The sequence below is a fragment of the Balaenoptera acutorostrata genome, unplaced genomic scaffold, assembly GCF_949987535.1.
Source record: "Balaenoptera acutorostrata unplaced genomic scaffold, mBalAcu1.1 scaffold_663, whole genome shotgun sequence".
Classification (NCBI taxonomy): Eukaryota; Metazoa; Chordata; class Mammalia; order Artiodactyla; family Balaenopteridae; genus Balaenoptera; species Balaenoptera acutorostrata.
Genome location: NW_026646758.1, coordinates 9,729 through 23,676, shown reverse-complemented (window position 1 = coordinate 23,676; position 13,948 = coordinate 9,729). Strand labels below are relative to the sequence as shown.

The window sequence follows — 13,948 nt, the reverse complement described above, 5'->3', positions numbered from 1 at the left end:
TTGTAGAGCTGGTTTGGTGGTGCTGAATTCTCTTAGCTTTTGCTTGTCTGTAAAGCTTTTGATTTCTCCATCAAATCTAAATGAGATCCTTGCCGGGTAGAGTAATCTTGGTTGTAGGTTCTTCCCTTTCATCACTTTAAGTATATCATGCCACTCCCTTCTGGCTTGCAGAGTTTCTGCTGAGAAATCAGCTGTTAACCTTATGGGAGTTCCCTTGTATGGTATTTGTCGTTTTTCCCTTGCTGCTTTCAGTAATTTTTCTTTGTCTTTAATTTTTGCCACTTTGATTACTATGTGTCTCGGCATGTTTCTCCTTGGGTTTATTCTGTATGGGACTCTCTGCACTTCCTGGACTTGGGTGGCTATTTCCTTTCCCATGTTAGGGAAGTTTTCGACTATAATCTCTTCAAATATTTTCTCTGGTCCTTTCTCTCTCTCTTCTCCTTCTGGGACCCCTATAATGCGAATGTTGTTGCGTTTAATGTTGTCCCAGAGGTCTCTTAGGCTGTCTTCATTCCTTTTCATTCTTTTTTCTTTAGTCTGTTCCGCAGCAGTGAATTCCACCATTCTGTCTTCCAGGTCACTTATCCGCTCTTCTGCCTCCGTTATTCTGCTATTGATTCCTTCTAGTGTAGTTTTCATTTCAGTTATTGTATTGGTCATCTCTGTTTGTTTGTTCTTTAATTCTTCTAGGTCTTTGTTAATCATTTCTTGCATCTTCTCAATCTTTGCCTCCATTCTTATTCCGAGGTCCTGGATCATCTTCACTATCATTATTCTGAATTCTTTTTCTGGAAGGTTGCCTATCTCCACTTCATTTAGTTGTTTTTCTGGGGTTTTTTCTTGTTCCTTCATCTGGTACATAGCCCTCTGCCTTTTCATCTTCTCTGTCTTCCTGTAACTGTGGTTTTTGGTCCACAGGCTGCAGGATTGTAGTTTTTCTTGCTTCTGTTGTCTGCCCTCTGGTGGTTGAGGCTATCTAAACCAGACCACAACTTTTAAAGTTAATAATGACTTTACTTGGCTCCCTGATCTCCAGAATCCTGTTCACGTCTAATAATCCATCTCTGCCCCGCCCACTGCCCACCCAGCCTAAGTCTTAGGGCTTCAGAGTGACCTGGGTTGATACAAGACTGGAGGTTCCCAAAGTCTCCTGGTAAAGGTGGGCTCAAGCCCCTTCCCAGCACACTCACCTCTGGTCACAGTGACAGCAGCCCTGGATGGAAGCAGAGAGGGATACAGTGAGTGGAGTCCTGTTGCTCTCTCCCCTCCCCCACCTCCTACGGCCCTGCCTACCCTGCGAGGTCACTGTCTGGGAAGGAAGAGCAGTGTCAGAAGTTCTGCAGGTAGTGAGGCTGCTGAGGACGCCAGCTGGGTGTTAACGTCCCCTACTGTGACTGTGTTACTGTCAGCTTCCCCTTTCATGGCCCTTAGCATTTGCCTTATGTAGTGAGTTGCCCCTATGTTGGGGGCATAAATATTTACAATTGTTATATCTTCGTCTAGGATTGATCCCTCGGTCATTATGCAGTGAAGAGTCTTTATTTTACTTTATTTATTTATGCGATCCGTCAGCATTAGCTCGTTTAATTCAGTGATTACCCTATGGCGTAGGTAGCGTTATTACTCCCAATTTACAAATGATGACACTGAAACCAGACATACTAAGTCACATGCCGAAAGCTCACCCACTAAGCAGCAGCCAAGAAGCATTCAAACACTGGAAGTGTGGTCCCGGAGCCCATATGCCTAACCACCACTCTATGCTAATCTTTACCAGGTACATGTGCTGATATTAATGTCAGGATCAACAGCAGCTAACATTTAGGAAGTGCCACCTGGCTTTCTAAACTCCTCACACGTAATAACTTATTTCACCTTAATAAGAACTTAAGAAGTCGATACTGTAATAACTGCCATTTAACAAATGAAAAAATTGAGGCACAAAGACACTAAATAACTTGCTCAAGGGTACACAGCTGGGATTTAAGCCCAGGCAGGACTTAATTACCACACTCTTTTATTTCTCTACAAGCAGGGTAATCATTTTACATGCTAAACTTATTATGCCCATTTCATGGAAGAAACTAAGACTCTAACCTACCAATAGTAAGTAGCCTGCCCAAGTCAAAAAGAAAGGGGCTATCTGATATTTGACATCAGACAGTGTCAAGAGGTTTTGGAGAATAACTCTCACCACAGTGTTCCAAAAGTGGCAGCAGCCAGTTGGTCACTAGATGCTCGTGGTATTCTCTGTTGCGTGAGGCCTTGGGACCAACAATTCCTCCTCCCTCAACCCTTGCTTTAAAAATTCCCCACTCAATGTTGGGAGATGCCTACAAATTCCCTGATGTCCCTACCTGGTAATGGATGACATGCTGGACTTTAGGAATATCCAGGCCCCGAGCTGCCACATCTGTTGCCAGGAGAACACAACTGTGGTGGAGAGAGAAAGCTCATTAATAATAACTAACGGCTATCATTAATCAAATTCTTACCACTGAGTACTCTAAACACAACAATCCTTACAAACACTCTATGAGACAATACTATTACATATGTCCCTTTGACAGATAAAGAAGCTGAGGCTCAGAGAGATTAACTTCCCAAGGTATATATATGGCTGTTCAGTTGTGGAGCCAGGATCCAAACCTGGGTTTCACTGGCCGCAATCGACAAGCCACACTCTGCAATAATAAAGACTACCTCAAGTGCATTAAATGGGGCCATACTCTAGGTCGGTGACCTCATCCCCTATCACCCTCCCACTTAATTCCCTCCAGTCGCACAGGCGTCCTTGCTCTCCTCGCTCTTCCTCAAACATGCCAAACCTGCTCTTGCCTCCCAGCCTGTGCACTTAGTGCACCTTAGGCCATAAAGGTCTTCCTCAGATATTCACATTTCCTTACTTTCTTCTACTCTCTGCTCAAATCTCACCTTATGAGAAAAGCCTCCCAGACCACACACCCACAGTCTGCACAACTCCCTATACAACTTTACTTCTTAGCACTTAGCACCACTTGACGAACTGCATACTTACTTCTCAGTTTATTACCTCCCTCCCCTGGGATGTAAACTCCATGACAGCAGGGACTTTGTACTACTCACTATTCTATTACCAGCCCCTAGAACAGTGCCAGGTTCACAGCAAGCACTCAATAATATGTACTGGGTGATGTTTCTTAATGTATGTGTAGTTTCAGGGGAGTCAAAAGCACCTGACGTATGTCTTAAAAACTTAAGATTTTAGGCCCTTCAGGGTCCCCACTTCCTGTATCTCTGAGATAGGGCTGCGGAACATGATGCAAACTAAAGTTTGTAAAATATTAAACCACCGCTCTAAGTCAAGGTCAGCAAACTTTTTCTGTCAAGGGCCAGAGGGTAAACTATTTTTGGCTTCGTGGGTGATGTCTGTTGAAACTACTCAACTCTGCCATTATAGCACAAAAACAGCTATAGACAATACATAAATAGGCCTCGCTGTGTTCCGATAAAACTTTACTTATACAAACAGGCAACAAGCCAGATCTGGCCCATGGGCTATCGTTTGCCAACTCCTGATCCAATGAACCACTAACTCTACTTACTAACATTCAGAGGGAAGTGAACCACTTGTTCTTGAAACTCATCTGTAACCGGTAACCTGACAAAACAATGTGGGCAGAAGCCAATTTAAAGCCCAGCTTCCCAGGCCCTCATTTTGACAATCTGCCCCGTGCTGCCTGCCTGACCATCACTCTGGCCCAAGAGCAGATGGACACGACAGCGTGAGCTCCGCAGTCTGACAGGCTGGTCTGAGGCCCAGCTCTACCACTTCCAAGCTGAGAAACCTTGGGCAAGCTTAAGTGCTTTTCTAAACCTTACTTTTTTTAATCTATAAAATAAGAATAATGACAAGTGGTAAGTATTAAAGCTAACATTTAGCAAGCTCATACCATGTGCCAAGCACTGTTCCGAACACTTCAAATGCATAAATTCACTTACTCCTCAGAGCAACCCTCTGCCATAACTTCTATTATTATACTGATTATGAGAAAACTGAAACACAAAGTAATCCGACCAGCTAGAAGTGACACAGCCAGGATTTGATCTCAAGCAGTCCGCTTCCAGTCTGTGCTCTGAACCCTGACTCTATTCTTCTTCTCAAGGATGTTACAAGTGAATGAATGTAATAATGTATCTAAAATGCAAGCACAATACTTAATCTGTTGTTAAGTGTTCAATAATAATAGGTATTATTGTCACCATTACTCATTATTAAAGAAGTTTCTGTTGGGCATTCCCAGCAACCAAACGTACTAGATGAGAGTAAGCCTGCCTCACGCTGTGCAAAAAAAAAAAGGCTACCTTCTACCGATAAGGCTCCCACGAGAGAAGGTAGCTTCCCACCATCCTGGTGACCTAGACCCAATGGCTAATCTGTGCACAGGCCTGACTTACTCCTCCAGATGGGCAAACTGCTCCAGGTTTCTGAGCCTCTGCTTCTGGTGCATGCAGGCATGTAGGGTCAGTGGCATGATATCCAGGACTTTGAGGAGCCCAGAGAGGCGTTTGATGCAGGAGATACTGTTGGCAAACACTAAGGTGCGGCCTGCATACTGCATCAGGAAGTAGTACAGATATAAGTCTTTCTCATCAGTCTCACAATGGATCTTGGTCTCTGTAAGTGTCTCTACCGTGGCCTCCTTTCTTGTAAGGTCCATGACCTTGGGCTTGCCCCTCATGCCAATCTTCTGCATGAGGAGGTCAAGTTTGGCAGTTTTGTCAATTTTCTTAGCGTGCTTCTTGTGAAGGATTCGAGCAGGAGCTTGATGTACCAGGGTCAGCGTGGCCGAAAAAACAAGTGTCTGTCTCTTTGGGTTGTACTGGGAATCACTGAGCATCTCTAGCAGCTTTGAGAGCTCAGCAAAGTGGCCTTTCTCAACCATGCGGTCAGCCTCATCGACCACCAGGCACCTACGGATCCAGACAGACCCACATCACCTGGTTAGCAGCAGGTAAGAGGAGTCATCCACAGCATACTCTACCACCCCACCACCCCCAGGGCCCTCAACCAATCTCCCTCACACATGCTCGGTTTTCTAAAGGCCCAAGTCTGGCTAGTACCACACCATGGCACTTTGTAACAGGGAGAAGGCACTGCACACTGTACCATGTCACCTCAGGTCCGCTTCAGAACAGGGGGTGGGGGCAAGGGGGAGGTACTGTTTCTCACCTGAGCTGCCGAAGGTTGCTCAAATGAGGGTGCTTTTCTTTAACTAGCTCCCACAGCCGGCCTGGAGTGGCAATCTCAATCTCAGGCTGACGGTTCAGCATCCTCTGCTGTTTCTGTGTGGACATTCCACCAACCAAAATAGCAGTTTTAATGCCTATGGTACACAAAACAAAAGGGACACTGTTATTCAGACTAATTGCTCAGTTCTTCCAACGCTGACACAGGCGCCCCCAGATTAGTAAAGGCTGCCAGTCACCAGCACAGCTCCCCTCTCCAGGGGGGTGCTAAGAGCTGGCTTGCCCTGTTGATGCCATTGCTAGAGGGCTTACCAGGTCTTCTATGATCTAGGCCCTGACTATTTCCCCAACCTCATTTTTTTCTACTCTTTCCCCTCCAACCACACCAGTAGGGCTGGATTTGAACCCAGGCATGGTGACATCCAAAGCTCTGGAAAAAATGAGCAGTGGTGCACCACAGTGCTGGGAAAGATGTAACTTGTAGCTGTGACACACCTCCCCTAGGAGTTCCTGCCCATGCCCCTCAATTAAAATTTAACTGAATCTCCTCTGATGGCTAGTGTTCTCTTCTCCTCTCTAGTGGAGGACTTCGTAAGGTAGCCAGTATGGAAGGAACACAAAGGATCATGCAAGCAAAGTGTTTAGTAAAGTGCCTTGTAATACACAGTCAGAGCTTGATAAGTAACTGTTCCTTTTACTATAAAATTGAAACCCCGACTCTGCAGCCTTTCCCAAAGAATTCCCTGAAAAAGTTAAGTTCTAATGCCCTAAGGCAGGAGTCAGCAAACTTTTCCAACAGTAAACATTTTTGGCCCTGTGGGCTAAATGGTCTCTGTACAATTACTACCTCTATTCCAGTCTGCATTGGTGATGCAAAAGTGACCATAGACATATGTAAATAAGTGGGTGTGGCAGCACTTTATTTACAAAAAAAAAAAAAAAAGAAACCCAAACAGTGGTTTGCCAAACACTGCCCCAAGTATCTACTGTATCCAGTAAGTTAACCAATTTCCTATGCAGCTAGAATAGCATTAGCTATGTGTTATCCTTGGGAGAATAAAGAATGTGTCACTCAAATAGTTTTCTGTCGGGCTTAATTCTCTGGCAGAAGAGAAAGGTTCCCTCTAGAGGGCGGGCACAGCTGATTCACCTCTGCCACCCCAGCTACTGGAATCCTTTCAGGCAACATTTATTAAACGGAATTAAACCTCACCTGTAAACTTGGCCACAGCATCAATGTGTTGTTTGACTTGAACGGCTAGCTCTCGAGTGGGAGTCAGAACCAGTCAAGCAAAGGACGCCTTGGATGTGCAATTCTGCCACCCAATTCTCGTTTGAACTTTCTAGTCTGCTCTTCATCAAGCTTGTCCTCCTTGTTTTCATCCTGTTTGGGAATGGCCGTCTCCCTGATCAGGGAAGAAGGTCCTTCACCGGCATCATCATCATCATCATCACAGGAGGGCAGCACCTGGTTTGAGACTGTAGCTCCAATCTTGGCTCTTGCCTGGCTGCGTGGTGCTCTAGCCTTCGCTCCAGCCTCACTGGGCAGTGCTTCACCCTCAATTCCAATCTCAGCAGGCAAAGCTCCAGACTCAGTTCCAGCCCTGCCTGGTGATCCTGTCTCAACTCCAGCCTCATTACTGGTCTTCCCAAGTGGTGCTCCTGTGTTACTTAGAGCTGGGATACGCTTCTTCTTCACCTGCCACTGCAGCACCGCATGAATCATTGGAATGGCAAAGGCAAGAGTTTTCCCACTTCCTTAGAAGCAGAACAAAAAACAAACAAAAAACAAACAAAAACAGTGTCAATCAACAGATGTACATACTTTTGCCTGAGGTTCTATCCTTTACACGGAATGAGGGACCCTGACATAGCCAAGTGCCACCCTGACCAATCCAAAGCTCCTTCTACCCTACACAGGTACGGTACCCCTACAGCTCTGCAACCAGAGGGCACCTGTAATTAGGAGTCTGAGGAAAAGTCTGACAGACTGGCATTGCGGGCTGAGGTCACCAATAAACTACAGACAAATGTCCAAACAATGAAACCCTAAAGAGATGGGCAAGTTGTGTATGTGTGTGTGTGTGTGTGTGTTTGTTGCTCTTGTGAAGGAACACAAAATTGAAGGGTAAGGAATGAAAATCTATATAATACTTTCCCAAAACCTTTCCCTGGTGGGGAAGGAGGGAGTAAAAGAAAATTTTCTTAGTTTTCGAGAAAACTTTAAAACTTCTGTCTATGCTTGAACATTTTCAAACTAGCCTTTGAACGTATATGGAGCCTAAGTATTCACACCATCTGTGTGGACAAAAACAAATAAACAAAACAAAACACTTCAAGCTGAGAATTTAAAGTGGTTCCAAAATTAAAATGCCTCAAGCAGAAGCAAATAAGTGATCAAGCAATGATGCCCACTATAGCACTTCAATTCCAACTGTACTGGAGTTTTAGCCGGTGCAACACATAAGACAAAAATAAACAAAAGGCACCCAGACTGGATGAATAGTCATCTTTGAAGAAAATCCTATATAATCTTGAAGAAACCAGTTGATGGTACCAAGTTGCAGGATACAAGATCAATATACAAAAATGCAGATTTCTATTTATTAGCATCAGAAATAGGAAATCTTAAATTACCATTTACAAAAGCATTGAAAATATGAAATACTTAAGGATAAATCTAATAGATGTGCATACACTGAAAACTACAAAGCGCAGCTAAGAAAAACTGAAGACCTAAAAAAATGGAGAGCTATACCACATTCATGGACTGGAAGATTCTATATTGTCCAGATGTCATGTCCTCAGTTGGCTCTATTACCAATGCAATCCCAATCCGAATACCAGCTGACTTTTTTGTAGAAATTGAAAAACTGACTTTAAAATTCACCTTGAAATGCCAAGGGCCTAGAATAGCCAAAATAACTTTTAAAAAGACAAAACTGGAGGACTTATACTACCTGATTTTAAGACTTATTCTAAAGCTACTGTATCCAACATAGTGACGTATTGGGAAAACAGTAAAGATAGACAAATAGATCAATGGCAAAGAAAAGACTCCAGAAATAGACCCACACCTATACGGTCACTGATTTTCAAAAAAGATGCAAAGGCAATTCAGTGGAGAAAGAGTAGTTTTTCAACAAACGGTGCTGGAATAATTAGATAGCCACATGCAAAACCAAACCAAACCTTTGATCTGTATTTCTCCCCATAAAAGTTAACACAGGAAGGATCAGACTGAAACACAGAACCTAAAACTAGTAACACTTCTACAAGAAAATATAGGAGAAAATCTTTGTGATCTTGTGTTAGGCAAAGGATTCTTAGGTAAGCACATCTGTAAAAGAAAAAGTGATCATTTAAACTTCATCAAAATAAATAACTTCTGGGCTTCCCTGGTGGCGCAGTGGTTGAGAATCTACCTGCCAATGCCCGGGACACGGGTTCGGGCCCTGCTCTGGGAAGATCCTACATGCCGCGGAGCAACTAGGCCCGTGAGCCACAATTACTGAGCCTGCGCGTCTGGAGCCTGAGCTCCGCAACAAGAGAGGCCGCGATAGTGAGAGGCCCGCACACTGCGATGAAGAGTGGCCCCCACTTGCCGCAACTAGAGAAAGCCCTGGCACAGAAACGAAGACCCAACACAGCCATAAATAAATAAATAAATAAAAATTAAAAAAATAAATAACTCCTGCTCTTCGAAAGACACTGTAAGGAGAATGAAGAAAGAAGCCACAGACTGGGAGAAAACAATGCACATCACATATCTGATAAAGGAGGTGTATCTAGAATATATTATGAATTCAATAATAGGAAAACCACAACCCAGTTAAAACATGGGCAAAAGAACTAAACAGACACCACCAAAGAAGATAACATGGATACAATTAGGCACTGGAAAAGACACTGCTCAAGGAGTCACTAGGGAAATACCAATGAAAGCCACAAGGAAATATCACTAAAATTTTTCAAGTCTAAATCAAATTAAAGACTGACCACACCAAGTACTGGCAAGGACATGGACCAATCTGAACTCTCATAACCTGGTGATTATGTAAAATGGTACAATCACTTTGGAAAACTCCTAAAAAGTTACATTTACCATAAGACCTAGCCATTCCACACCTAGGTATTTACCCAACAGGAATCAAAGCATATATCCATACAAAGACTGATACACCAATATTTATGATAGTTTTACTTGTAAATGCCCACAACTAGGAAGAACAGAACTATATCCATCAACAGATAAACAAACTGCACTCTATCCATACAGTGGAATACTACTCATCAATAAAAAGAAACGAACCATTGGTATTTGCAGTAACATGGCTTTGAATCTCAAAGTATGCTGAGTTTAAAGAGCAGACACTCTCCCTCCCCAAAATACATATTGTATGATTCCATTTTAAAATTCTGGAAAATGCAAACTAATTGATAGCGATAGAAAGACTATCAGAGGTTACCTGGGGATGAACAAGGAGGGGAGCCTAGGTAGGGAAGGAGGGATTATTAAGGGGCCCAAACATCTTTTGGGGGTGATGGATATATTCATTATCTGCATTGGCAGCAGTTTGCCCACAGCCCCAAAAGTCTTGGAGACTTGGACCTGTGGATTCACAGCATTCCATAGAAATAGCCTGATAGGAGCTGTGGTATAAATCCAAATGTCAATCTCTAGCCACAGTGGCTCACATCTCTCCTCTGCCTTCCGGAAACAGACTTCCAGGCCTCTCTGCACATACCAAAGTAGTGTAGCCGAATGCTTAACAGCGCATAGACCTAGTCTAGAACTATTCAAGCACTACCACTTTTCAGTGGGGCAGTTTTAGGGACACTGTCTACCCTCTGTGAGGCCGAGTTTCCTCTTCACTAAGATGGGAATAATAACGGAACCTACCTCAGGGTGGTTTTGAGAAACTGAGTTCATGCATGTAACACAGGACGTGACGTATTTTAAATGTTAAATAAATGTTCTAAGCTATTACTGTTACCTCCATCCCCCTTTCCTGGGGTTTCCTCCCTCTTCCATCTTTATGATTCTTATACAGGACCTCACCTCAAGTTTCCTGACCACTCTTCCAGAAATCCAAGGCACAGAGTGTCTAGATCAGGGGTCCCCAACCCCCAGGCCACGGACCCGAAGCGGTCTGTGGCCTGTTAGGAACCAGGCCGCACAGCAGGAGGTGAGCGGCCGGCGAGTTAGCGAAGCTTCATCTGTATTTACAGCCGCTCCCCATCCCTCAAATTACTCCCTGAGCTCGGCCTCCCGTCAACATTATGGTGAACTGTATGATTATTTCATTATATATTACAATGTAACTAACAGTAATAGAAATAAAGTGCACAATAAATGTAATGCACTTGAATCATCCTGAAACCACCACCCACCCCCTTCCGTGGAAAAACTGTCTTCCACAAAACCGGTCCCTGGGGCCAAAAAGGTTGGGGACCGCTGGTCTACATGGTCTAGCTCTGAAATGCAGCAGGACCCTATGGTCCTCACCTCCCATGTCCTCTGCCTGCCTTTGTCTGTGGAAAAACTTCAGCCAAAGAATAAGTTTAATCAGAGAAGTGAGAAAATGCAGAAGCAAAGGAAAGCAGTCCAACAAGACCAAATCATAAAAGTTTAGTCAATAAGCATAGCTAAGGACCTTTAGTTCCTTCTCGAGGGCTACAGATAATATTCTGAGCCATATTCTGTGAGCTGTCTTGTAGATACCCTCTGTGTATCTACAGATAAAACGCCCACCAGGTGGAAAAAGTTAACTACATGATGACCAGACTGTAGCCATGACATAACCTGCCATTCCGAGAACTGGCCTCAAGAAAATGGAAACAAACCGACCCTGGAACTGAAGATTAACTGTACTTAAAACAATGAAGACGATGCTGGTCAGACCACCAATGACCAATTTCAAGATGACTGTCAACAGCTGACTCTGCTGTTTCTGCATGCGGCCCCCTCCCCTCCATCTATAACAGCTCTTGTCCACTGGTTGGGGGGGGGGGGGTCGGCCTTCAGACAGGAGCACCCCCCCACCCCACCCCCCACTGCCCCCGTTGCCGGCATCCAAAATAAAGCAAACTTTCCTTTCCACCAAGCTGGCCTCTTTATTGGCTTTTGAGCGGCGAGCAGCTGGACCCACTTTTGGTTACAGTTCTATGCCATACAATATAGTAGCCACTAGCCACATACAGCTGTCAAGCACTTAAAATGTGGTTACTCTAAACTGAGATGGGCGGCAAGTTGAAAATACACATCAGAGTCTGAAAACAGTATAAAAATAAGAATGTAAAATATCTCAAAAATTTTACATTCATTGCGTACTGAAATATGCTATGCAATTGGTTAAATATATTGCTAAAATTAATTTTCACTTTCTAAAAACCTTTTTTAATATGGCTCCTAGGAAATTTTAACTTACATATGTGGCTCACATTACATATATATTTCTATTGGTTATTGCTGGTCAAGTTAGACTAATAGTTCCAGGCTTGTATTGCTCTTTCCCCCATCAGTAGTTGAGTCTCCCCAGGGTGAGTCAACCTGTCCTGGCTTCACAAAGTCTTAGGTGGCCCAAGGAATGAGGGATCTTCAAACAATGCCTAGTCCCAACAGTCACCTCCTGCCCAAATCTGCCTACCAAATCCACCCAATGGTCATCACAAACTCAAATCCTTCCAATGCCAATAAACCCACCAACTCCCAACGCAGCCCTTTTTATCTTTGGACAACTCTTGCGAATGAGACACTTCTTCCTCATACTAATGAAGATCTACCTCTCCAGAGGGCTGATCTTAGCCCTACTTTACCTCTGAGCCATGCAGAAAAGGCTCAAGACCTGGAAAAAAACTACCATTTACAGATCACTTACAATGCACTGTGTAAATTTTAGTTTACTATTGCTCTTTGTTACTAGTTTACTATTGTGTAAATGTATAAATTTAGTAGGCACTTACATTTAACCCACATAGCAAAAGAAGTAGGTACTGCAGTTGTCTATCTCCATTTTATAATAGGGTCTACAGAGCGCAGAGAAATAAAGTGACCTGCCTAGGGCACCAATCAGGAAGTGGCCTCTTTCAACCCAGAGCTAGCCGACCTCTGAAAACCTTCACTCAACAGTGCTTTTGTGGTCGTGCCCCCAACATTCCCGTCTCCCAGCCAACCAGCCTGTTAGCAGCCACAAGCTCAATCCAGAAGCAATCTTGCCCTGGCCAGATAAGGATGCCCTTACCTGTCTCAGCAGCCCCAAGGATGTCCAGTTTGTCACGAATGGCAGGTGCCAAGGTCAGAGCTTGGACTGGTGTGGGCGCAGAGAAGCCTAGGAAGCTGAGCGCTCGGAGAACTGGCTTGGGTACAAACAGATCCTTCCAAGCTGATACATCTGCCTTGCGATCACGCATTTCAGGCATCCACGTCTTTGCTTTTTTGGGCACCTTTGGAGTAGTACCCTGGGGAGGCTCTGATTTTTTTTTCCCTTTCTTGTTCTTCTTTTTTGGAACCGTCTGGGCCGGGCTTTCTGATGCCATCTCCCCTACCTCTGGATCAGGACAAACTGTGCCATCTCCCTGGGGCCCTGGCTCAGTATCTTTGCCCTCAAACACTTTCTGGGCACTGCTTCCTTCAGTTTCCACAGCTCTACTCTTCTTCAACTTCATCTTCTTCTTTGAGGAGGTAGACTCTCCTTCCTCCTCTCCTTCTGAAACAGCTTGTGACTTTCTCTTCTTGGGCTCCTCCTTTGAGAAGAGACTGGAGGAACCCTCCCCAGAGGAGACCAACTGATAATCCGTCAGTTCCTCAAAGCACACCAAGTCATCCATCTGTCCGTTTGCAAACATATTTGGGTCAATCTTCACCTGCTTCCATTTTCCCACAACTCTGATGCCCTTCCTCTGAATTCTGCCATAGTTTGGTGGCTCTGGCCTCGATTTTTTCTCTTTCAGCTTCATGGTTGCTGAAAAGGAGAGAAATGTTCCATTAGATTGGCAACTGAGAAGCACAGGGTTCTGAGGCAACAGATAGCTTCTAAGCAGCCTACAGAGTATCACGCCCTGCAAAGAAGTGAAGACACAAAGATGGCTCTAACGCTGATGCTGCCAGCTAGAGAAGATCAAAGAAGGAAAGAAATGTACCCGCAGAGTGGGCAGCTTGGCCTGCAACAGAGGGGACACAGGAGGTGTGGCAAAGAAATATGAGCGAGATCTGGTTTGGATTCCAGATCCAATGCCAACCGCTCGTGTGCCCTTGGCAGCTCCTGCTTAATCCTCTCTGAACCTCAGCGTTCTCATATTTTTAAAAGGGGGGAGGGGTTTACTAGCTAGGTCACAAAATGTTCTCTGCAATAAATAACATTCTGTAAAGCGTGGTGGGTGAAGCCTGCCACTCCCAAGCCATTTTGAAGGCTGAATAAGAACCTGAGGGGGTCGCTGGAGGGTGGGTGAGGGGGACAGCTTTATTAAGAGTGCACAGAGCCTTCTTCCTTCTCAAGCCTTGCCCCAAGAGGGCAGATGCCTTTGCCACCACTCTGGCCTTTGCCAAATGGCTTAAAACCCAACCAGCTTTTTCATTACCTTTTAAGTGATTTAAAAACAAGTGATCTATGAACAAGTCGTCAGACTGGAACTCGAGCCACGTTCTCCCCTTTCAGAAAGGCCGAGAAAAATAGATCCTGTGGAAAGACAAAGGGAAACCTTGGTTCAAATCTGG

At 44.4% G+C, this 13,948-nt stretch overlaps 2 protein-coding genes across 8 annotated transcripts in view; both read right to left on the bottom strand.

Annotated features, from left to right (window-relative positions):
- LOC130704545 (cyclin-Y-like protein 1) overlaps positions 1 to 4,428 on the bottom strand; it is a 91,159-nt gene extending 86,731 nt beyond the window's left edge. For 4 of the 7 annotated variants that reach the window (XM_057539657.1, XM_057539654.1, XM_057539658.1 and 1 more), the window contains exons 1-3: positions 4,061 to 4,413; positions 2,361 to 2,436; positions 1,194 to 1,216 (exon numbers count right to left, since the gene is read on the bottom strand). The gene's annotated coding sequence lies outside the window, so the exon portion shown is untranslated. Of the gene's footprint in view, positions 1 to 1,193; positions 1,217 to 2,360; positions 2,437 to 4,060 lie in introns of all 7 variants that reach the window. The other 3 variants (XM_057539664.1, XM_057539659.1, XM_057539653.1) reach the window with 3 other exon arrangements.
- LOC130707020 (ATP-dependent RNA helicase DDX24-like) lies at positions 2,128 to 13,193 on the bottom strand. The gene is given in 6 exon segments (XM_057539651.1): positions 2,128 to 2,436; positions 4,441 to 4,956; positions 5,216 to 5,369; positions 6,446 to 6,520; positions 6,523 to 6,990; positions 12,477 to 13,193. Coding segments are annotated over 6 exon segments (2,028 nt in total). The 5' UTR covers positions 13,192 to 13,193; the 3' UTR covers positions 2,128 to 2,336.
- Positions 13,194 to 13,948: the final 755 nt, after the last annotated feature.